This window comes from Entelurus aequoreus, linkage group LG08, assembly GCF_033978785.1.
Source record: "Entelurus aequoreus isolate RoL-2023_Sb linkage group LG08, RoL_Eaeq_v1.1, whole genome shotgun sequence".
NCBI classification, from domain to species: domain Eukaryota; kingdom Metazoa; phylum Chordata; class Actinopteri; order Syngnathiformes; family Syngnathidae; genus Entelurus; species Entelurus aequoreus.
The window spans coordinates 15155356-15182006 of record NC_084738.1 but is presented as its reverse complement, the minus strand read 5'-3'; the positions used below and the strand labels follow the sequence as shown (position 1 = coordinate 15182006).

The 26651-nt window shown below is 37.9% G+C and overlaps 2 protein-coding genes across 6 annotated transcripts in view; both read right to left on the bottom strand.

Annotated features, from left to right (window-relative positions):
• The window catches only part of plce1 (phospholipase C, epsilon 1), a 142245-nt gene extending 124368 nt beyond the window's left edge, over positions 1 to 17877 (bottom strand). For 3 of the 5 annotated variants that reach the window (XM_062055664.1, XM_062055665.1, XM_062055668.1), the window contains exon 1: positions 17727 to 17877. In XM_062055664.1, coding sequence (XP_061911648.1) covers positions 17727 to 17749 — 23 coding nt within the window. In that variant the 5' untranslated portion in view covers positions 17750 to 17877. Of the gene's footprint in view, positions 1 to 1848; positions 2135 to 17726 lie in introns of all 5 variants that reach the window. The other 2 variants (XM_062055666.1, XM_062055667.1) reach the window with 2 other exon arrangements.
• A 2764-nt stretch (positions 17878 to 20641) lies between these two features.
• The window catches only part of slc35g1 (solute carrier family 35 member G1), a 30010-nt gene continuing 24000 nt past the window's right edge, over positions 20642 to 26651 (bottom strand). Inside the window, exon 5 of the mRNA XM_062055663.1 lies at positions 20642 to 25800. Coding sequence (XP_061911647.1) covers positions 25388 to 25800 — 413 coding nt within the window. The 3' untranslated portion in view covers positions 20642 to 25387. The remainder of the gene's footprint in view (positions 25801 to 26651) is intronic.

The window sequence follows — 26651 nt, the reverse complement described above, 5'->3', positions numbered from 1 at the left end:
TGCAAACTTTTTGTGCCAATCAAGCATCACTGTAAACAACACAACAATCTGCAAACACCACACTTAGAATTAGGGTTGCACAATTTAGACGACAGATAGAGCCTTTAATAGTATCGTTATAGCATAAAAATGCAAGTTGCGAGACATTCTAAATGTAGCTCGCAAATTTGACAGCGACAAGTGGATGAAGGCATCCTCGCTGCAATTTAGAATCCACGCTAGCGCCTAATATTCCTCTACAGTGCAGCTTCTAAATCCCTAATAAACTATGTTTCTAAAAAATATTATCACTGGAGGACTAGACAATGAATAGCTAAACATGCTACAATCATAGGAGGATACAAAAAAGCATAGCTAACCGCTAAGCTAGATCTCTTTAATGAATATCTAGTCTTTGTATGTTATAATTTGTGGGGGGTTTTTTCAATAAATACTTTTTGTTGTTTACAAATTTAGGGAAAACAATCCAATAGTATTTTTTTTGTTCAGGTATATTGCACTATTGAATTTCGTAAATAACAAAAGGAAAAAAGGAAATCATTTAAACATTTAATTGATATTGGTACAGCCATCCTATGTTTTTGTCGGATTACATATGTGATCAAAAATGTAATCATGTAATGGTACTGAAAAATATTAAGAATGACCAATACTGCCCCTGCAACTACTCGGTATTGGATCTACACCCAAATTTGTACTAATCGCTCAAAACTAATGTAAAATATCCAAACAACAGAACAAGTTATTATTAAGTGTAGATAAAAGCATGTTACAACAGAAAGTAACCAAATATGAACAGTACATTTTCAAGTATATAATATATAACTATAATAGTTTTAAGAAAATAATACAACTGAAAATTATTCTGTAACCCATTTTAAAAGGGTTCTATTACATTTCAAATTACTTGCCACTTACCAAGATTTAAAACTGTATATCTAGAAATGTTCCTTGTTTTAAGAGCTATTTACTTATTTTTAGTCAGTGACTTTACATCATAATTTCAATTTTAGCATGAATATTTACATTTTGTCTATTGTAGTTTAAAGATGTTAAAACTGAGCAAATAACTATTAGAATAAGATATTTTGGTTTTCCCCACATAAAAGATTCTGCAATATCCCGAGGATACTTAATTTCATTGAGTTAATTTATGCTTGTTTTCAGAATACAATACTTTTTTCCATCTTAAAAGTCCTAATTTCTAGATTTCCCAATCATAATTTAGGATGTCCTGACAAGTAAAATGAACTACCCGCATGGACAGACAATTACACTAAGTTTTAGTATTTTTTTCCCAAAAAAATCTAGTTTTCGTATCTTATATTTTGTCAGCTCTTTTTTACATGCCAAATAATATATCGTGGTATATACCGGTATCACAAGAGGCTGCAATACATATTGCAATATAGCTTCTCGGCCCATCCCTTGTAGCAAACAGTTTGCGTGCAAATGTGTAATTGCACTTTCGTACAATAATTTGTGCATTTCAAGCATAACGTTTGTGCTCAAGGACCCTCCTTCCGCAAAAGCTAACCAATCACAGCTCTGCGGTCTGCGTCGGCGCTGTCGCGAAGCTTGATTTTATGGGATGTGCACGTCAAGGCTTTGCGGGAGTGTTTGCAGTCAGAGGAACAAGCCAGCATCGCTTACGCTAACTATATGATGTTTCAGCCTTAACAGTTCACTACAGTCCAATTGCTCAAATGAGTCATCTTCGGCTTAGGAACCTTGCCAAAAATGCCAACGCACATTTTGAGTAGTTCAGTATGTGTGTTAGCAGATTTAGCATTGAAAAAAGAGAAAGAATGAGGCTGGTCTACCATTACATTATGTCACAGTACTCACATAGATGATCAGATGGATTCAAACCAGGTCATGATAACACAAAAGTCCATTTCCTTCTTTTAAAGTTCCATCATGGGAACAGTTTTGTTTAATGAAGTGTCCAATGAGTGGTGTGTGTGTGTGTTGTTTTGGACACAGAAGCTTGTACAGCTGCTAGAACCGCCTGATAATGAAACTGCAGAGGTGACCCTGGAGGCCTGAGGAATTTCCTTGATAGTGCAGCTTACTACAAGGCTGAGTATGTGTGCTGGGTCCCAACTTGTAACTCCGGGAGTATTTGCAAGACCTGAGGGGGAAGAACACAAAAGAAACACCATGCATCAATCACTTTTTGTTGACATTTACAACAAAATTGGTATAGAAAAAACATTGTGGAATAGAAAAACCTCTCAGTCTGTCATCAGTGTCCTTATCTGTCGCAATGTTTCTAAATCACTGCAATACTCCATTAACTCTGTTGTGACCGAAACAACTGAAGCAACAAGACCAGACGACAACAAAGCTGACTTTTACGCAATTGGCATAGCCCATTTGTGGTGCCTCCTGTGGGCTGAGCTTAAAATATTTTTGGAGAAATAATAATAATGCCATCCATCCATCCATTTTCTACTGCTTGTCCCTTTCGGGGTCGCAGGGGGTGCTGGAGCCTATCTCAGCTGCATTCGGGCGATAGGCGGGGTACACCCTGGACAAGTCGCCACCTCATCACAGGGCCAACACGGATAGACAGACAACATTCACACTCACATTCACACACTAGGGCCAATTTAGTGTTGCCAATCAACCTATCCCCAGGTGCATGTCTTTGGCGGTGGGAGGAAGCCGGAGTACGCGGAGGGAACCCACGCAGTCACGGGGAGAACATGCAAACTCCACACAGAAAGACCCAGAGCCTGGGGATCGAACCCAGGACCTTTGTATTGTGAGGCACATGGACTAACCCCTGAATTTGATTTATATAGTGCTTTTCTGGACGCTCTATCCTCTTTACAATAACTTCTGGCCAGTTAGATGCGAAGTCCCAATGACGTTATAGCGCCAGCATATGGTGTATTTGTTTGAAAAATAATAGCACAGGTGATACAGTAGGGTTGCGTGTTTTAACAAATCTTTACCCTTTTGTGTGTAGCGGATCAGGAGTAGAACAGTCAGTTTACAAAAACATATTGACATGACTGTTAATAGTAGTATAGTAAAAGTTCTAAATGACAGGGGTCTACAGGTCTATACATGCAAACCAACAGGTGGCACCAAACAACTAAAGCTAAACTACACAAGTAAGAGGTTTTCCTCCCTTCAATAACAAACAAAACTACCTGTAGTTAAACCAGCAAAAAAATATGATCTCCTTTTATATTGTAATCTAAAAATTGTCTGAAAAGATATTGTTCGAAAAACGGGTATTCTTATATTCGAGATCTAGAGATTAATATATGCCAATTAACAGGTGGAGCCAATTTTTTCTGTGACCAGGGAAGATAGCTTTGCTGTGACATCCACTGGTAAAAAAAAGTGTCTCAAAGGTAGGTTAGCAAGTTAAATTGGATACCTTATATGTGGGTCAATACGGTACGACCAGTCATCAAGTAAACTGGTATCAAAAGTCCGATCAGAGAAACGTGCCTCATAGCAGGTAAGAGACTTGGAACGTGAAAGTACCAACCCTAAGGTTACAAACACGTTTATCTTGAATGTTTTCAAACTTACCATGACTCCTTCACTTTGCTGTCTCACTTGACTTTGTCAAACTCTGCTGAGTCAGATGTGCACAAAATTAATTAACACCTAATAATAATGACAGGGACAAGACGTTCTGATTGACCGTGGCAGTTGCGCCATCTGGAAGTTTAACACCTGTGGGTGGCTTGCTCGACTGTCGCTTAACCAGCCAGTCAAGCAATGCAGGCCAAAATCACAATTTGGCTTGAATGACACAGTGACAAAGAATTGCTCTAACAATCGGGCGTTATTCCCGTCTATGTGGCAATAACAGTGGTTTTATGATAGTAGTAGTGTCAGACTTCATCACCTGTTTTCATATTATCGGTGCATAGGGCATATTATGACTGGAAATGTGTTCATGGAGGAGCAGAGCGAAAGCAAGTCAGAGCAAAGTGCAGCTAAAGTCAGAATGTGTAGTAGTATGACATCATTATGTGAGACATCTTTAGGTACAAAATGGTCCCCATAGGGATAGAAAGGACAGTTATAAGAAAACCAGTTCACTATGTTGTTGCTTTAGTCATTTGGTTCGAATTGACAGGCTTCAGATGCCACTTCTGTGGTGACATTACAGCTTTGCAAAAGACATGGTATTAAGCTGCAAAATTATAAATAAATAACTTGCATTCTGCTATGGAAAATATTAATAAATAAACGCACGGGCACACCATATCATTTTATATGGCCCGCGAAAGCCTAGAAATAATGAGTGTCAATAAAGTACTTTATCTTTCTTACTGAATGTATTAGTTCTTTCAATTTTAACAGAAAAAAATGCATGTTCTGCATGCAATTGCATATCTTTTCATCTTTAATATCTACTATTGCAAAAAATATATCATCAAGTACTGTAGTTAATTTTGTTTTTGTTCAAATAAAAAATAAGGCTGTCAAATGAAATGTTTTAATCAGATTAATACATTTTGGGGAATTTGGATTAATCATGATTGTTCACATAATATTCGCTTGCATAATTGAAATTTGCTTTAAAAAAAGCCTCCAATATTTTTACACAAATGCAATTTTAGTGTCAGAATGTTATCTAAGAACATTTTTAAGCATTATACTTGAATACATGTCATTTATTTGCACAAAACTTGGTAATGGTTTTATCTAAAGTTCTTTCAGGCTTTTGTGATTAATTTAAGTGTGTTCATGATTAATTAGATAATTTTTTCGATTAATCACATGCGTTCGTTCACTCGTTAATTTTGACAGCCCTAAAAACAATACTTAAATATCTGCTTGACTTATGATTATAAAGCAAGTTATCCATCAAATTGTACATAAAAAAATAAAAAATAATCACACGCATAGGCAATTGTGTAATAAAATCATGAGGTAATTATACATTTATATTCATACACATTTACTATTACAAGCAGCCCTCTGAGGGCAGCCATCAGTTTGACACCCCTGCCCTAAAATATTATACTTAAACAATTACCATAAATTCCAGATTATAAGACGCAACTTTTTTCCTACACTTTGAACCTTGCGTCTTATTAAATGGTGAAGTTTATTTATGGATTTTTCTTCGCTGACGACCACATTGCAAATAATTAGTTTTCATGAAACACATGCAAAGACACTGCAATAATGTGTTATTGTTTGTGCTATGCGCCATGTCTTGGACTAGTTCACTCACTGTAGGTGCTGCTGGGTGAATGCCTATTATAGTGTTCCCTGCTGTTTAAAGTATTAAACTGGAAGTTAGTATTATTAACTTATAATGGCATTCTTTTTGTATTGTTTCAGTTTAAAAAAATTCCTCAATAAATTCCCAGAGACGTCACCGTGGAGTTATTGGAGCTGATTGGAGCGCTAGCTTCCCCAACTAGTGGGTCCATGACGATGACGTGTGTTTTGCTCGATCAGCTGTTTTACTGCCATGTTACAGACAACGTTCGGAAACAATTAAGGTATGTCAATAAAGAAAACTTATTTCACAACGTATACTGTATATTTGCGGCTTATAGTCTGGTGCGGCTAGTATACGGAAACAATGTTTTCTTCTAAGATTTAGTGGGTGCGGCTTACACACTGGTACGCTCTGTAGTCCGGAAAATATGGTATTTAAAAGTGTACCCACGGACAGCGTCCGGCGCAATTGCTTTGTCCGCAGAGCCATCAAGAAAGGTCTGGAAACGGTGAGGCCGGCCAACGTCGTCACTGTAGGCGCAAAGGGAAGATTTCGGCTTGCACCAAAGAACAAAGAGGTCAAAGGTAAAAAAAGAAAATGTGGATCCAAATGTGCAGGAAGCCCCAAAGGAGGAAAGCAAGAAGACACAAACTGCTAATGGTGCCGCAAAGAAATCTGATGCTGCAAATCAACCAAAGAAAGAGGAGGTAAAGGTTCCCGAACAGTCTGTCTTCAAAGGTGGCGCCAGCCAAGAAGCCCAAATCTAATAAAGCTGCAGATGTGCATGAAGAGGTTGTGTCTGGGAAGACCAAATCTAAGCTCAAGGGGGCCAAGTTGAAGGAAGCCAAGAAGACCAAGGAGCCCAAGAAGACCAAGGAGCCCAAGAAGACCAAGTAGCTCAAGACCACCAAGGAAATCAAGCTTAAGTGAAAGAGACCAAGGTGTCAAAAGGTAAAGCTGCTGAACAGTTCAAGGACCCTACACTAGAAGCCCTTGCGAAACAAGGGAGAAACATTTTTGAATGTTTTTCTAAATGTATTTATTCTTTTCAATAAAATTCTAACTTTAAAAAAAAAAAGAAAAAAAAGTGTATCTTAAAATATTATACAGGTATTATTCTAGAAACAATTCAGCTTTACGATAAAGGAAGAAAAAATGGCAAATGCAGTTGTATGTGTAGGTTATAGTATAGGTTCATACATTTCTATAAATATACCGGTAGGTATCTATCAGTCCACACAAAAATTATAACCCTTTTGAGCACAATTAGAACAAAAGCTAATACATGTCCAAACAGTCCAAAGTATCTGCTTTTTTAGGTACATCAGCTGAACTGTGACCTCTTCAAAGCAAGCAAAGCAAATGACTCTTCCAGGCAAAAACTCAGCCTCAGGCCAGGAAAGCAGACCGCCAGACACTCAGACACAAACAAAACCAAAACAAAACATATATGTACACAAATCCAGGTCACAGGGAGTGACAAGTGCACTGACCAAGAAACCTATTTATTCATTCTGCTGCATATGATGTATTAACTACAAAACAGTCTATTGTGCTGTCTACTGGTATTTTTTATAATTATTAAAAATCTCCAGATGAAAACACACTTATGGGCTGTAAAATGTATGCCAAAACAACATATGGTGCTATAAGAACTAAATAGGGCCAGTTCAGCTAATTGGAAGCCTGAAGAAAGTAATTTCTGGGAAAAGGCACAAAATAACATACTACTGACGGTGTATGAAATTAAAAAATGTTTGTACAATGTTTTACTTAAGTAATATGTATCATATTAACAATGAACATATTCAGCATAATCATTTTGTCATTTAAAGCACTTCAACATCACTAATTTTTAAATGCAAATTCAAAATCCTGCAGCACGCTCAAAGTGAATAAACCTCAATAATGAACAATAACAAATAGATTTTTGTGAATAAACCGCAATAATGAACCTTAACAGTATGATTTTTGCGAATAAACTGTAAAATGAACAGTAACAGCGTGAATATTTGTGAATAATTCGCAATAATTTACAGCAACATCATGATTTTTGTGAAAAAGGCGCAATAATGAACAGTAACAGCATGATTTTTGTGAATAAATTGCAATATAAAACAGTAACAGCATAATTTTTGTGAATAAATCACAATATTGAACTTAGTGTTCATGATCGATGATTTTTGTGAAAAAAACGCAAAACAGTAACATGATTTTTGTGAATAAGCCGCAATAATGAACCGTAACAGCCTTATTTTTGTGAATAAGCCACAATAATGAACCGTAACAGCCTTATTTTTGTGAACATGCCGCAATAGTGAACAGTACAGTAAGACCGGGATTTTAGTGAATAAACCTCAATAATGAACATTAAGCATGATTGTTTGCAAATAAACCATAAAATGAACAGTAACAGCGTGAATTTTTGTGAATATTTCACAATAATTAACAGTAACATGATTTTTGTGAAAATCTAGCTATAATGAACCATAACAGCTTTATTTTTGTGAATAAACCGCAATAATGAAAAGTACAGTAAGACCATGATTTTAGTGAATAAACCGCAATGATAGTAACAGCATGATTTTTTGGGGAGAAAAAGTAAAAAAGAAAAAAAAACAACATTTGACTAATCGACTAATGATAGTAGTAATAGTACCAATGATAACAATTTCAAATATTTTAACTAATAACTGACGTAACGAGATATGTCATACTTCTGATATACTGTACCCTTTTCCCTAATAATAAATATATATTATCAATCTATTTTTTCTGAATGGCAGGGAGAATTAACATCCATTTAGTCTTAGATAAACAAACATGGTTCCGTGACCGTGAAAAGACAATATTTTTATAGGATCTTAAACATGACACAACATGAGAGAGGATTTTCTATGAAAAAAGTACACAGTAAGTTTCGAGCCAACAACTTTCATGCTGCAATAACACCAGTTGGAGCTGGACTCGGTATCCACATGATCAATCCATCCCTTGTATAAATCACGGCAATGAAATACGACTCTATTGCTATTCATAAGGGAGGTCCAGTGTTGCATACGAGTTCGTGGGCTGACATAACGCTTGGAAGTAGTCCTCCATCGTTGTTTTCAGGCCTTCACCCTCACATAAAAGCTTCCCGATGTTCATTCATGTGAATCATTCCCGAGCTCATCAAAAAGCATGACTCACAGCCTGGTATGTGATGTGATTAGAAAGCCGACGCGGACGAGACAAAATGACCGTGACAATTCAGACTGCTCAAATGCGGGGGTTTTTCCTGCAGGGGCCTCCAGAAAACCCAGTTAAAGACTTGAAAAGTGGATTCCTGCAGCATAATCAGCAGGTCAGGAATGCACTTTCCTATTGTGCTCAGGGTCACATCAGAAAAGGGCTTAAAAAGAAGGACACTCCAACCTCACAATCTGCAAGCTAAGTCATCATCTTCCATCCATCCATTTCTACCGCTTTTAAATCATCATCTTTCTCGACTTAATTGTGTCAGTCCACACAAGCACGTCTCAATAGGAATTGGGGGAAATCTAGCAGTGTGTTGCTAAAAAGTGAGTAGATTAAGCCACACTATTTGTCTTTGTACTGGGGTTCAATTCCCACCTTCTACCTTCCTAGTCACGTCCGTTGTGTCCTTGGGCAAGACACTTCACCCTTTGCCTCTGATGGCTGCTGGTTAGCGCCTTGCATGGCAGCTCCCGCATTCAGTGTGTGAATGGGTAAATGTGGAAATACTGTCAAAGCGCTTTGAGTACCTTGAAGGTAGAAAAGTGCTATACAAGTACAACCCATTTATCATTATCATTTGTCACTGGAGAGGGGCAGTGAACAAAAGAGGGATCACATGACTACAATGGGACAACGAGCAACCAAGTGTTAGTTTGTATATACTTATAATCTATTTTACTTTTTAATGTATTTTCCCCTACATTTTAAAATTACATTTAATATAAACCTGCTATTAGCTTCTCTGCTAACTTGCAAACATCAACATTTTATCATAGTATGCCGTCTTGTCTTTTTTAGACTGTTTTTTTAGTTGGTGTCTGTGAGTGACAGGAAGAAAAGCTCTGCCTCACTTGGGGCTATATCAGTTGGTTTGCATGTATGAGCCCGAATGTAAGACAACCTGGCTTTTTTTTTCTTTCTTAGGAAAATATCAGCTTATATTTGGATCACATGGCTACAACACAACAAAGAGCAACAAAGTGTTAGTTTATTATACTTATGCAACCCTTTAGCTTATTTTAAAAAATATGTAATTGTAATTTTTTATAACATTTATGAGTCTTTTTTTCCTTCTTAAGTTTGAAAATTACATTTTAACAGCATTAAACTTGCTATCAGCGTTTTTTGCTAACTTCAATCAATTAATCAATCAATGTTTACTTATATAGCCCTAAATCACAAGTGTCTCAAAGGGATGCACAAGCCACAACGACATCCTCGGCTCAGGTATGGTTTTTTGGGGGGGTTTTTTGTCATAAAAAAATACAATCATGCATGCTTACGGACTGTATCCCTGCAGACTGTATTGATCTATATTGATATATAATGTAGGAACAGGAAATATTAATAACAGAAAGAAACAACCCTTTTGTGCGAATGAGTGTGAATGAGTGTAAATGGGGGAGGGAGGTTTTTTGGGTTGGTGCACTAATTGTAAGTGTATCATGTGTTTTTTATGTTAAATTAATAAAAAATAAAAAATAAATGTATTTCTTGTGCGGCCAGGTACCAATCGATTCCACGGATCGGTACCGGGCCACGGCCCGGTGGTTGGGGACCACTGGTCTACATAACATGTAATGGTGGTTATTTGGCCAAAATGTTGCATAGATTATGTTTCACAGATCATCTTCAATCCGCTTTCTGACAGTCGCTTCAGGACATGCCGTTTTGTGGGCGGTCTTATTTACGTGGCAACAACAACGCCGGAAATGTGTCCTGTGAAAAACCATCAGACCGGAACTCTCTAATAACTAAAGTTCCGTGGTTGAATTATGTAAAGCCACTATACTGGTGTGTTTTTAGCGCTTTCATAGCGAGATACAAGTTAGAACTTTACGCTACTTTATATTAGAAATGGCAAAAGCAGAGGGTGGAATGCCCCATAACAAGAAGATAGTGAAAAAGAAGAAGCTTATCGACTACGGCTTCGGCACAGACTACTGTGGCGGACGTGCGCAAATTTCAGGACTTATGCAGATCTCAAATACACATCAGCACGTGCCAGAAGGTAAGAAAAATTGGTTTTGCATAATATTGTGAAACAAAACGCCAGATAATAAGTCTGCTAATGGGTACCATTTTGCGGTTCTTATACACACACCATAGTAATACTTGTATCTCTGACTACGGTAGCCGTAATGGGCCGACAATCTATCAAGCGGTGCGGCATCAAAGTCATACTAAAACATTTTGAGTGCCGTGTGTAATGTTCTTTATTTTCAATGGAACATTTAAAGTTTTGGTGTTGTTTACTGGCGTCATATTGCAGTCTACATGTATCTTTTATGTGTGACTGCCATCTACTGGTCACACTTATCATTACACCATGCACCAAATAAAATTGCTTCGAGGTCAGTAAGCACAACCACAATTATTCCGTACATTAGGCGCACCGGGTTATAAGGCGCCCTTTCGATTTTTGAGAAAATGAAAGGATTTTAAGTGCGCATTATAGTCCGAAAAATACGGTACTTTCATATTTTAGGGAAAACTAATCAAAATAATTTTTCAATTTATGATCGTGATTTATGATAGGCCAGCAGAGAGGGCCTTTTTGGCCCTGGCAGCCCACCGCTGCTGTGCTGTAATATTTGTATTTTTAACCTATATCTTAAGGTATTTTTCAAATCTATATCATTCAGTTTTTATTGAAATTTCATTTTTTAACACTACATTTGGTCCATAAAAAAATCTGACAGCAACCTACTGTTATTTTATTTATTTATTTAACTTGTTTTCCATATTTCAATTATATATTTGTTGAACAGCCGGAGAACTTGCTGTTTTACCAGAAGTGCGTTTACCTATACTCACATGTTTTTTTATATTAATCACTACTCAGTGGCCTAGTGGTTAGAGTGTCCGCCCTGAGATCGGTAGGTTGTGAGTTCAAACCCCGGCCGAGTCATACCAAAGACTATAAAAATGGGACCCATTACCTCCCTGCTTGGCACTCAGCATCAAGGGTTGGAATTGGGGGTTGAATCACCAAAATGATTCCCGGGCGCGGCCACCGCTGCTGCTCACTGCTCCCCTCACCTCCCAGGGGGTGATCAAGGGTGAAGGGTCAAATGCAGAGAATAATTTCGCCACACCTGGTGTGTGTGTGACAATCATTGGCACACCATCCTTCACACCTTTGAGAACCTGGCTGGATTGACTGTATTTTATTAGCATTCATCTGAAGAACGTTGATTAGCAAAGAACCAGTTGTGGAAAAAAGCCCACGCTGTCTATAATATGTAATAAAAAAAGAATAAGAGGGGTTGCAGGGGGATATAAAAAACAACCTGTAATGTGTAGCAGGTTGTGTTTGACTGTCAACGCTCTTTGCAAAACACACAAACGACTTTTCATGGCAAGCAGCACATGTGGCTTTGATTAGGAGGGCAGGGCGTGCAGTGGAAAGAGAGTGAAAAGGAGGCACTATTTGTGTGTGTGTGTGTGTGTGTGTGTGTGTGTGTGTGTGTGTGTGTGTGTGTGTGTGTGTGTGTGTGTGTGTGTGTGTGTGTGTGTGTGTGTGTGTGTGTGTGTGTGTGTGTGTGTGTGTGTAAAGTGACAACAGAGGGAGAGGGAGCGACTGTATTCTCACTGCCAATGAGCTTGCAACAGCAAAAGAATAACATCACTCATAAAGTTCCTACTCGACTTTAGGTGTCAATAGTTCTGTTTGTGTAAAAGGGAAGAGGGGCAGATTATGAAAGAACCGTACTAACCCAAATATCAGATGACCCCGATTTTTTGGGTCATTTGTCGCGAGTGACAGAAAGAAAAAGCTATGCCAAGTCATTTGACGCCCCCTGTTGGGTTGCATGCACATCATGTTAAAACCTCAAATATAAGACGGCCCTTTTGCTTTAATCTTCTTTTTTCTGATATTTGGGTCAATTTGGCAAGATATCCCGAATTAGGGTTGTACGGTATACCGATATTACTATAGTACCGTGATACTAATGAATCATTTTCGGTACTATACCGCCTCTGAAAGGTACCGGTCCGCCACACACAACCCCTCCCTCTCTAAATCCCTAATCCTCGCCTCCATGGCAACAAATAAAGTACATTTCTTACAAGTATCATCCATGCATGACTAAACATGCTTCAAAAGTACAATCAAAATAATATTTCCCGATTCTTTAGAAATTCGGGCATGAATTGAGATGAATCACAATCTTGATTTGGATGTGAATCGATTGCACTTTTGCAGTCACTTTTGCAGAATCCAAATGAAAAATGTCATATTAGTTTGACAGGAAAGTTGTAAAAATTTTAAAAACACTTTTTCAAACGATTTGTACAATGGCAACATTTTGACCCTGGAACAGATTATTATTATTTCATTTTGTTGGGTTAGGTCAGGGGTGTCAAACGTACGGCCCGCGGGCCTGAACAGGTTTTATCCGGCCCGCGGATAAATGAGCCAAAATTTTTGAATGAAAGAAACTGCTGTTCTAAATGTGTCCACTAGATGTCACAATAGCAATTAATTGTATCTTAGTAGATTATGCTGCATATGTAAAACAAAAATAAACCACGTTAGTGCACCAGTCGAGGAAAATGAGCAAACTACATAAACAACATACTGTAATTTGAGTTCGATTTTATCATGTGCCTCACAATACGAAGGTCTTGAGTAGTCCTGAGTTCAATCCCGGGCTCGGGATCTTTCTGCGTGGAGTTTGCATGTTCTCCCCGTGACTGCGTGGGTTCCCTCCGGGTACTCTGGCTTCCTCCCACCGCCAAAGACATGCACCTGGGGATAGGTTGATTGGCAACACTAAACTGGCCCTAGCGTGTGAATGTGAGTGTGAATGTTGTCTGTCTATCTGTGTTGGCCCTGTGATGAGGTGGCAACTTGTCCAGGGTGTACCCCGCCGTCCGCCAGAATGCAGCTGAGATAGGCTCCAGCACCCCCCGCAACCCCAAAAGGGACAAGCGGTAGAATATGGATGGATGATTTATTTTTTATCTTGATAGATTGAAAATTAACACCAATGAGTTGACTGATGAACATTATCACATAATTTATTCAGAAAATTTTAATAACGACAAATAAAGATAGCCGCAACATGTAAGTGTAAGAAAAAAAACAAAAAACATAATGATTTGTACATTTTCTGAATGTGCTTGTTCTATTTTTAAACAAACAAAACAATCTGAAGTTATCTTTATTTTTAAGTTATCGTGCCGTGATTTTACCAGTCCGGCCCACTTGGGAGTAGATTTTTCTCCTTGTGGCCCCCAATCTAAATTGAGTTTGACACCCCTGGGTTAGGTGGAACAGAATGCAGTAAATTATGCAAGATTTTGTCTGAATTTTCTCTTTTTTTCTATCATCTCCAATACTAAAAAGGTACAAACAGCTATTTGTGTGACAAATCATCCTTAGAATGCACTAAAGGTCAAAAGTCCAGTAATCATTGCACTTTTGTAGCCACTTTACCATCATTCTTTTATCATCCATCCATTTTCTACCGCTTGTCCGTATCATATTTACTGTATTTCAAATGAGATCCTGATGTATTTTGTTGTGTTATTTCCCATCAGCAGCTCCACTTCCAACATGTAATGCTACCTTCCCCCCGCACTAAAATATAAAACAACATTTTGATTTGTAAATTTTCTGAATGTGCTTGTTCTATTTTCAAACAAACAAAACAATCTGAAGTTGTCTTTATTTTTAAGTTATCGTGCTGTGATTTTACCAGTCCGGCCCACTTGGGAGTAGATTTTTCTCCTTGTGGCCCCCAATCTAAAATGAGTTTGACACCCCTGGGTTAGGTGGAACAGAATGCAGTAAATTATGCAAGATTTTGTCTGAATTTTCTCTTTTTTTCTATTATCTCCAATACTAAAAAGGTACAAACAGCTATTTGTGTGACAAATCATCCATCCATTTTCTACCGCTTGTCCGTATCATATTTCCTAGAGATGTCTATAACATATGCCGATAAATGCTTTACAATGTAATATTGGAAATTATCGGTATCGGTTTCAACCTCCCGATTTTCCTGGGAGACTCCTGAATTTCAGTGCCCCTCCTGAAAATCTCCCGGGGCAACCATTCTCCCGAATTTCTCCCGATTTCCACCCGGACAACATTATTGGGGGCGTGCCTTAAAGGAACTGCCTTTAGCGTCCTCTACAACCTGTCACCACGTCCGCTTTTCCTCCATACAAACAGCGTGCCGGGCCAGTCACATAATATATGCGGGCTTTTACACACACATGAATGAATGCAACGCATACTTGATCAACAGCCATACAAGTCACACTGAGGGTAGCCGTATAAACAACTTTAACACTTGTTACAAATATGCGCCACACTGTGAACCCACACCAAACAAGAATGACAAACAAATTTCGGGAGAACATCTGCACCGTAGCACAACATAAACACAACAGAACAAATACCCAGAACCCCCTGCAGCACTAACTCTTCCGGGACGCTACAATATACACCCCCGCTACCACCAAACCCGCCCCCATTCCAAGCTGCTGTTTTGAGGCATGTTAAAAAAAATAATGCACTTTGTGACTTTAATAATAAATATGGCAGTGCCATGTTGGCACTTTTTTCCATAACTGGAGTTGAAGTTGTTCTCTTATTTTGGAAAACCTTGTTTTTGATTGATTGATTGGAACTTGTATTAGTAGATTGCACAGTACAGTACATATTCCGTACAATTGACCACTAAATGGTAACACCCGAATAAGTTTTTCAACTTATGCAAAATAATAACATTGACCATCATTGCTATGCCGATGACACCCAAATCCATGTAGCGCTATCACCAAATGACTATTGCCCCATAGATCTTCTGTGCCAGTGCATTGAGAAAGTCAAACACTGGATGTGCCAAAATTTCCTACAACTAAATGAAGGTAAAACTGAGATAATTGTTTTTGGTGCTAAAAAAGAAAGGTTTAAAGTCATCCAATACCTTCAATCACTGTCCCTGAAAACCTCAAATAAAGCCAGAAATCTTGGGGTTATTTTAGATTCTGATTTACATTTCGACAGTCACATCAAATCAGTAACAAAATCGGCCTACTATCACCTCAAAAATGTAACAAGACTTAGAGGGCTCATGTCAGCTCAAGACTTAGAAAAACTTGTACATGCCTTTATTACCAGTAGGCTAGACTATTGTAATGGTCTCCTTGCAGGTCTTCCCAAAAAAACTGTCAGGCAGCTACAGCTTGTTCAGAACGATGCTGCTAGAGTTCTAACAAAGAACCAAAAAATGTGAGCACATTACACCAATTCTTAAATCCTTACATTGGCTCCCTGTACATCAGAGAATTGATTTCAAAATCCTCCTACTCACATATAAATCACTACATGGTCTAGGGCCCAAGTATATCACTGATATGCTCCCACTATATAAGCCCTCTAGATCAGTGTTTTTCAACCTTTTTTGAGCCAAGGCACATTTTTTGCGTTGAAAAAATGCGGAGGCACACCAGCATCAGAAATCATTAAAAAACGAAACTCAGTTGACAGTAAAAAGTCGTTGTCGCAAGTGTTGGATATGAATTCAAAGCATAACCAAGCATGCATCACTATAGCTCTTGTCTCAAAGTAGGTGTACTGTCACCACCTGTCACATCACACCCTGACTTATTTGGAGTTTATTGCTCTTTTCCTGTGTGTAGTGTTTTAGTTCTTGTCTTGCGCTCCTATTTTGGTGGCTTTTTCTCTTTTTTTGGTATTTTCCTGTAGCAGTTTCATGTCTTCCTTTGAGCGATATTTCCCGCATCTACTTTGTTTTAGCAGTCAAGAATATTTCAGTTGTTTTTATCCTTCTCTGTGGGGACATTGTTGATTGTCATGTCATGTTCGGACGTACTTTGTGGACGCCGTCTTTGCTCCGCAGTAAGTCTTTGCTGTCGTCCAGCATTCTGTTTTTGTTTACATTGTAGCCAGTTCAGTTTTAGTTTCGTTATGCATAGCCTTCCCTAGGCTTCAATGCCTTTTCTTAGGGGCACTCACCTTTTGTTTATTTTTGGTTTAAGCATTAGACACCTTTTTACCTGCACGCTGCCTCCCGCTGTTTCCGACATCTAAAAAGCTATTAGCTACCGGCTGCCACCTACTGATATGGAAGAGTATTACACGGTTACTCTGCCGAGCTCTAGACAGCACCGACACTCAACAACAACACATCATTTGCAGATTATAATTACTGCTTTGCAAAAAATATTTTTAACCCAAATAGGTGAAATGAGATCATCTCCCACGGCACACCAGACTGTATCTCACGGCACACTAGTGTGCCGCGGCACAGTGGTTGAAAAACACTGCTCTAGATCACTAAGATCTTCTGAGACCAATCTGTTAGCGGTTCCAAGAGTAAACTCAAATCAAGGGAGAGCATCATTCAGTCACTATGCAACACATAGCTGGAATAGACTTCCTGAAGATGTCAGACACTCCCCAACTCTGACTACTTTTAAAACTAGACTGAAAACTTTTATGTTCACCTTAGCTTTCAGCTAAATCTTTTAATCTTTAAACTTTCTCACTGTTTTTATTTTTATTGTCCGCATTTTAATTTTGCTTTTATTTTCTTTCATTTTTACTTTGTTGTCTGTGAAGCACTTTGAGTCTGCCTTGTGTATGAAAAGTGCTATACTAATAAAGTTGCCTTGCCTTGGCTTGTTTAAGTTGGGGTCCACGTTAATCAATTCATGGTAAAGTTACATTGTTTAATGCATCCAGCGGGGCATCACAACAAAATTAGGCATAATAATGTGTTAATTCCACGACTGTATATATCGGTATCGGTTGATATCAGAATTAAGAGTTGGACAATATCGGAATATCGGATATCGGCCAAAAAAAAGCCATTATCGGACATCACTAATATTTACTGTATTTCAAATGAGTTCCTGATGTATTTTGTTGTGTTATTTCCCCCCTAGCAGCTCCACTTCCAACATGGAACGCTAACTCCCCCTGCACTGAAAGGTCAAAGGTCGTAGCACCCCAACAGGCATGTTTATATGACCACCCTTAAAACATCGCCTCAAACCACCACAACAACGACCATAGACATTTCTTTTCCCCACTAAAAAAACACATTTTATTTCCCAACATTTAAAGTTTGGAATATTTTATCGACAACAAAATAATCAACAAAAACAATAATGTCATGTTAGCCCGGCGAAGACTCACCTATACTCATGCTAACTATAACAAAGTAAAACACACACTGTCGGAAAGCGTCTCTGGCAATAGTTAAGACACATTGAAGCAAAAACTTACCGATTATTGTGGTTTATATTCATTTAGCATCCATTAAAAAGGAGTCAGGTGTTGGAGAAGTTTTGCGCCGAGTGAGAGTGGACGGCTTGATTGAGCAGCTTGCCCCACACACTCTTTGCTGCTGCGTTCAGGGACACCTCGGGAATCTGTGCGGTCACTTCAGTCTCTTCGTGTTGCATGGACAATTGTTGTCAACGTTTATGGTTTTTTACATTTACAAATAAATAGGGTATACTATTTATTTAATTAAGAATGTCATGAAAAAATAAAAAGTTGAATAAAAGTACTTTAGAGCTATAGAATGCAAAATATCCGACTGTACGTGAACGTAGCTTTTCAGTAGCTGCTGAGCTGTGGACAAGGGGACAATAAGTGAGACTAGTGTGTGTGTGTGTGTGTGTGTGTGTGTGTGTGTGTGTGTGTGTGTGTGTGTGTGTGTGTGTGTGTGTGTGTGTGTGTGTGTGTGTGTGTGTGTGTGTGTGTGTGTGTGTGTGTGTGTGTGTGTGTGTGTGTATCACCACATTGGAATGTATACTCACTTAGGCCAGATGTCCATTTTATGCCCTCCTATACATTATTGAGCTTTTTATCCCTGCACCTACACTCACAAAATGATGGCATCTACATCAGAGGCCCCAAACCGCTGGGCCACGGGCCAAATAACAGGCATGTAATTAAATGAAGTACATCCATTTTGGGAAATATTGTAGTTAGTTTGATCTAATAATGTATAATAAATTAAAATTTGATATGGCGAGATTGTTTTTCTCCCACACAAAAATCCCAGGTGATGAGATAATAAAGCAAAATTCAACTGAAATTAGACATTTTAAAATATGGCTGATGCTAATGCGCCAAAAGTTCTCGTGTTCATTGTTCAGTCGTTGAGGATTAAAGTTCAAAGGAAAACTTTCCACAAACTGCAAGCTTGCAGTGACTAACTATTGTTGGTGGGTTTTTTTCATTTAATTCAGTATTTTGCTTGTCCTATATAAGTGGGTCTATTCCATTCCACCTTGGAAAAATTAGGGATTCTTTTCCCTCCTTGTACACTGATGGGAAGCATGATGCCATCCTGCAGGAATGTGCAATCCCCCCCCCCCCCCCCCCCCCCCAAGAAAAATCCTCAACCCCTCCTTACGCAGAAGGTTATGTGCACATTTTTGGGATTCCCCCATCTTTTTGATAAAAGCTATATCATCTTTTTAATCATACACCTTACCAACACATCTGATATGAGTAGACGGCACTGAAATGAAAAAAAAATACCCTCAAGGGAAACATTAGATGCACCTGGATGAAATAAAATAAGCATTGAAACAGATGCTAGTTTTGATTGATGCACACAATTTAAAGAATTATACAGTATCTATCACAAAATAAAATAAAAATGCATAAAATTCCAATGTCGTCTATGTTTTGAATAAACATTTTGAAAAATGTAATCATAGTGTTGATTATTAGATACAGCAGCTTTGAATTAAAGCCTTAAAAACAGATGCTATTTTTTATTGATGCAATCCTCTATAGATGTGTGTATATATACATATATACACACATTCTTATTATGTATATATATATATGTATATGTACAGTATATGTATATATATATACATATATACACATACATATACACACATATATATAACATACATATATTATATATATACATATATACACACATATATATAACATACATATATTATATATATATATATATATATATATATATATATATATATATATATATATATATATTTTATATACATATTATATACTATATATTTACATATTATATATATATATATATATAATGATAATGATAAATGGGTTATACTTGTATCGCGCTTTTCTACCTTCAAGGTACTCAAAGCACTTTGACAGTATTTCCACATTTACACATTCACACACTGATGGCGGGAGCTGCCATGCAAGGCGCTAACCAGCAGCGGCAAAGGGTGAAGTGTCTTGCCCAAGGACACAACGGACATGACTAGGAAGGTAGAAGGTGGGAATTGAACCCCAGTAACCAGCAATACTCCGATTGCTGGCACAGCCACTCTACCAACTTCGCCACGCCGTCCCACAATATATATATTATATGTGTGTGTGTGTATATATCCATCCATCCATCCATTTTCTACCGCTTGTCCCGTTCGGGGTCCCGGGGGTGCTGGAGCTTATCTCAGCTGCATTCGGGCGGAAGGCGGGGTACACCCTGGACAAGTCGCCACCTCATACATATATATGTATATATATATGCACACACACACACATATACTGCACCTACATACATATATGTGAAATTCTCTAAATTTACGTTTTGAATAAAAAAAAAGTATATATATTTTTAGAAATGTTATAAAATAACATTCAAAAAATGTATATGCACATATATAAAATTTGAAAAAAAATCGATTTATATAGTATATAAAATTCAAACCATTTAAGTATTTTGATTGTTTTTGGGTTTTTTTAGTGACGCAGCGATAAGGTCTCGCATGAGGATGCTGCTAAATTAGTGGAGACTGCCCCCTTGTGCCAGAAAACACACATTACATCCACGACCATATTAACCAACTTGCACTCATTTGGAAAATTATTATTGGACCAAATGTTAATATTTTTATAAAACGATTACAATATTTCAGATAAACAACTGTTTGGTAATACTTAACTTTTTATTATATTTTTTATATAAACATAATTGAATTACTATATAATTTAATGATCACATAATAACGGACCTAATGAATGTGATATTTATATACAACCATTTTCAATATTTTCAAATAGTAACTACAGTAGATTCTTATTAACACAAAACATAAGGATTAAAAATGTGAAAGTGTTAATATGATGATAGTGTGTATTCTCCACTCTGCATGAATGCACAATAACTGTTTGCAAAATATTTCCGGGAGAAAACTACACAAAAAAGTATTGACAGAGACCAACTACATGTAAATATATACTCAATGACAACACCACGGTATTATTCTGTAACCTGACTTGGTGGTTTACTTTCTTTTTCTTCATGCTTCCCCTGCGGCCTTGGGAAACTTTACTGCCAGGTGGCTCTTGGAAGGAACAGTCAAACTAAACCATGGATTTAGTCACACACAAAAATGAATGACGTCTGAAGCATTTTTATTACTCAACTAAATATAATCCATATACAGAATTCATCCATGTCATAAATGACAATAAATAATTACCATATATACACCATGTATATACCTCAAAATTACTTGGTAAGCCCTAAAATAAAATATTTCTTTACTTCTCAGAAATGTAAAAAAAATTTAAAAAATCCAAGTAATAAAAACACACTACTTTCAAACCATTTAATAATAAATATTTTTGGGAGCATTAAAAATAAAAAAAAGAAGGCAAAATAAACATCTAACTTTGCAGTAGTAACTTCTTTTCAGCATAGCATCTTTATTATGGTGTGTGCATGAAAAAGAGTGGAAATATATACTGGATGAAAATATAAGTAACCCCGTCATAATTAATCAAGAGTACACTACTTGAAGAGAACCTACACAAGGATTACATGACAGTCATTGAAAGGATGTACAGTACCGTATGTAACTCACCCATCTGCCGGGAGTAAAGACCCAGGGGACAACTGAACAGTGTTTTAGGTCGTTTTGTCCCAATACTGTCCTCAGCTGCCTCAAACACAAGAGTTCACTAAAGGCACTTAATTATCAACTGACAGTAAAATTGCTATTTAAGTTGTGACATATTCCAGAGAGAGACAAAAACAATATTAGGATGCGATTAAATCCATTTTTCCAGTCATTTTCTGTAGTGATTCCTAAGAGAATCCTACTCTAAATGATCCGAACTATGTATGTAACAAACATTCTAATAATTGACATCAGGGATGGGTATTGATTGAGCGTTGACAATTCTATTGATTATAAATTGAAGGATAATTGAGTGCATTACCAGGGTACAACCAGCGGAGGCGCTGTTGATTCCACTAGTAAGATATGAGGACCTTTGGCGGCGTCCACCACCCTATGGCACGATTCTTCTGTTTAAAACAGAATTTCGGAACATTTAGAGGGACATTTTCCCATTCCGGTAAAAATATGAATTCAAAAATATTTTTTTTTTACAATTCATGGGAAATTTTCCGCATTTGTCAAATGACACATTGGTGTCATATTTAAGTGCTAATACCGCTGGTGTGTAAGCTGGGGTTGTCTGCGTCACATAAACACTTTGTCCTTCAGACAAAAACGTTTTGTAATCAATTTAAGACATGTCAAATAATCATTTTAAAAAGGGAACTGCACTCTTTCTTGGCATTTTGCCTATCGTTCACAATCACTATGAGAGACAAGAACTAGAGATGTCCGATAATGGCTTTTTTGCCGATATCCAATATTGTCCAACTGTTAATTACCGATTCCGATATCAACCGATACCAATACATACAGTCGTGGAATTAACACATTATTATGCCTAATTTTGTTGTGATGCCCCGCTGGATGCATTAAACAATTTAACAAGGTTTTCCAAAATAAATCAACTCAAGTTATGGAAAAAAATGCCAACATGGCACTGCCATATTTATTATTGAAGTCACAAAGTGCATTATTTTTTTTTTTAACATGCCTCAAAACAGCAGCTTGGAATTTGGGACATGCTCTCCCTGAGAGAGCATGAGGAGGTTGAGGTGGGCGGGGTTGAGGTGTGGGGGTTAGGGGGTAGCGGGGGGTGTATATTGTAGCATCCCGGAAGGGTTAGTGCTGCAAGGGGTTCTGGGTATTTGTTCTGTTGTGTTTATGTTGTGTTACGGTGCGGATGTTCTCCCGAAATGTGTTTGTCATTCTTGTTTGGTGTGGGTTCACAGTGTGGTGCATATTTGTAACAGTGTTAAAGTTGTTTATTCCTTCACCCTCAGTGTGACCTGTATGGCTGTTGACCAAGTATGCGTTGCATTCACTTGTGTGTGTGAAAAGCCGTAGATATTATGTGATTGGGCCGGCACGCAAAGGCAGTGCCTTTAAGGTTTATTGGCGCTCTGTACTTCTCGCTACGTCCGTGTACACAGCGGCGTTTTAAAAAGTCATACATTTTACTTTTTGAATCCGATACCGATAATTTCCGATATTACATTTTAAAGCATTTATCGGCCGATAATATCGGCAGCCCGATATTATCGGACATCTCTAACAAGAACACATGTTTGTTTTTTTAAGGTTCCTAATATAATTTTAAAAAAGCTTGCAAAATACGACTAATGAGAGTCACAGTTGTAGCCTTCAAAGCCCTCCATCAACCTGTTGTATACACACTGCAAGTATATATATAATGTAGTAACAGACATATTCATAGCAATATGTGATATGCACAATATTTACCGTATTTTGGTTATTTTAAGCACTACTGGAATTTATTTCCGTTCCCATAGCAAGGCACTTCTGAATTCCAGCAACAACATGTGTGTTCCTACGTCGGGAAACAAACGCAACCATTTTTGGACAAATGAGGATTGACAACCTTATCTTTTTTAGTATACAGAGAATGAACTGCACCTTATGGAAGCGAAAAGAGGGTGAAACGTTGGAGCGGATGTAAGCCGAGACAGTGAGGTCGGCGTAACTTGACGCTGAAAATGTGGAATTTGGAGCCCAACTATGCGGACATACAGTACATGGCGTGCTCACCCAAAATAAACTAGAAAACAACTTACCCGCCTGGCTAGAGGACGACCGTCCATCAAGTGAGTCACTATAATATTGCTGATGATACCCACAGCACGTCATGTGCAAACGCTGTCGAGCTAGTTGTGTACAAACAAAACATGAAATGTGGACTAATACTTTACAGATACTGTAATATGATTGTTGATGTTTATCGGTTAGTACAGATTGGTGTCCTATCGCAGTGTGTTGGGCATTACAAACTGAAAAGCCATTCAGTTGATGACACACAGGCTCGCCTGGGACTAAGGCCTAGTAGGTTGTGAGTTCAAACCCCGGCCGAGTCATACCAAAGACTATAAAAATGGCACCCATTGCCTCCCTGCTTGGCACTCAGCATTGAGGGTTGGAATTGGGGGTTAAATCACCAAAAATAATTCCCGGGCGCGGCCATCGCTGCTGCCCACTGCTCCCCTCACCTCCCAGGGGGTGATCAAGGGTGATGGGTCAAATGCAGAGAATAATTTCGCCACACCTGGTGTGTGTGTGACAATCATTGGTACTTTAACTTTTAACTAATGCGGTCGCAAGGCCAGTGTTTCCCACACATTAATTTATTTGTGGCGGCCCGCCACAAAAGAATTACGTCCGCCACAAATAAAAAAATATTTTTTTTATTTTTTTGTTGTTGTCCTGTCCAGCTTCTCAGGCAAATCATATAGTTGATGTAGATGCCCACATAGGCTGTTCAGATTTACTTTACAAAAGAGAAGTGTAGGATACTTCTCTTGTTGTCTTATTTATATTTGACCACTACTGTTTTCTGTTTATTTGTTACTGACTGTGGCAGGACACCTCTGCCTCTGTTTCACTTTATGTTGCTGGTAAATAATATGGTTGTAGTAGTAGGCTAAAGTTAAATGATTTAGTATGCACTAATTAAAGGGGCAGAGCTTTAAGAGACATTGATGCTTTTATATTTTATAAGATATATTTTTTGTAAGAACCACAATTAATAAATATATTTCAGTGAATAACTTATTGTTCAAATCTGTATATAAATATGTACAATAAGTGTTGTAATTATATTGTAAAATGGATGGATGGATGGACGTTTAAAACAAAACTGTTATTAATTATTAAGTATACATTTTTTTAGCCTTTTTAGAGAAAATCATATCATTGTAGTAAATTATGCAAATTAATCGATGATGCCATGGTGACCACGCCCATAGCCACGCCCCCACCACCACAGGTATCTTGGCAGTTTATGGGAAACACTGAAGGCCATTGTGTTAGTACGCTGGAAAAAGAGTTCCTCAGTGTTCGCTCTTACAATACATGTCACTACAGCTTGGTTATTTTATTATACAGGTTACGAAGTATTTTTGGCGGTTTTTGGATGTATTTTAAAGTGATTTAGAGGTAGAATGGACTGCTCCAATTAGCTGCTTGCAAGCCACCTAGAATGAGCCAATTATTACAAATTGGAATGCAAAAAAAGATATCTTGTATTTTTGTCTCTTATAAGGATTTTGAACGACAGGCAAAATTCCAGAAAAAGTGCAGTTTCCTTTTAAGACATTTTGTAATGATTAAAGACTTTTTGGACACAGTGTGAATGGTCCTAATGCTGGCTTTGGTTAACTTCATGCAGGCTCAAGAAGGATGATCTTTGGTTCTTAAGTTGTTATTTTAACAGCATGGTGGCCTGCGACCAAAAGCTATTGTGCAACATATTTGGCCCTCACAGGTTGCCCACTCCCACTATTAAGCTTTAATTTGAATAATTTAACTCTATTGCACTTTAGAACAAATATAAAATAGGAAGTATGATCACAGGTAGCAGTTTTTCTTTGCACACTGAAGTACTTCATGTCAGTTACACTAAGACGTGTTTTTTACTCTTAGATGTTTCTCTTTAACCTTTTGTAGCGTAAAAAACGATCAAAAGAGTAACAGGATAAATAAACAGCTATACTTAACTATTCACTTTCAGCTCCTGCGTGAGTTGCAGCACCACTTCTTTATGGCCACGCCGCTGGTGCTCAACACTATGCATAGAGCCCCCCCGAGGCTCAACATGGTGGGCGCGCGGCCGAGGAAGATGAACTGGAAGAAGAAGGCGAGGACGACGTCCACGGTCCTCACCAAGGCCACGGGGCCGGCCTTTTCCACCTGCAGGGCCTTGGTCAGGAAGGTCTGGCCGGCGATGCCCAGGACGGCGATCAGCATCAGCATCCAGCGGTCGTGGCCGCAGTCGGGGAGCTTCCATTCGCCGAGGACGGTGACGGCGATGACGCACTCGATGAAACCGATGACGGCGTAGTACCACACGGAGAGGTAGTAGTGGACGCTCTTTCCGAGTTTGCGCAGGATGACCATTGTACAAGCGGCACCCATTGCGCCTGTGGAGGAAAACACAAGCGGGGATTTCTTCAGTCAAAGATGCAAAGTTGTTGGATTACTTCAAAGATTATTTATTAGAGATGTACTAAAAAAGATAAGGTTGTCAATCCTCATTTGTCCAAAAATGGTTGCGTTTGTTTCCCGACGTAGGAACACACATGTTGTTGCTGGAATTCAGAAGTGCCTTGCTATGGGAACGGAAATAAATTCCGGTAGTGCTTAAAATAACCAAAATACGGTAAATATTGTGCATATCACATATTGTTATGAATATGTCTGTTACTACATTATATATATACTTGCAGTGTGTATACAACAGGTTGATGGAGGGCTTTGAAGGCTACAACTGTGACTCTCATTAGTCGTATTTTGCAAGCTTTTTTTAAATTATATTTAGAATCCTTAAAAAAACAAACATGTGTTCTTGTTAGAGATGTCCGATAATATCGGGCTGCCGATATTATCGGCCGATAAATGCTTTAAAATGTAATATCGGAAATTATCTGTATCGTTTTTTTTTATTATCGGTATCGTTTGTTTGTTTTTTTATTTTTTAATTAAATCAACATAAAAAAACACAAGATACACTTACAATTAGTGCACCAACCCAAAAAAACTCCCTCCCCCAATTACACTCATTCACACAAAAGGGTTGTTTCTTTCTGTTATTAATATTCTGGTTCCTACATTATATATCAATATATATCAATACAGTCTGATTGTGCGTGCTACTGGTCCACTAATAGTACTAACCTTTAACAGTTAATTTTACTAATTTTCATTAATTACTAGTTTCTATGTAACTGTTTTTATATTGTTTTACTTTCTTTTTTGTTCAAGAAAATGTTTT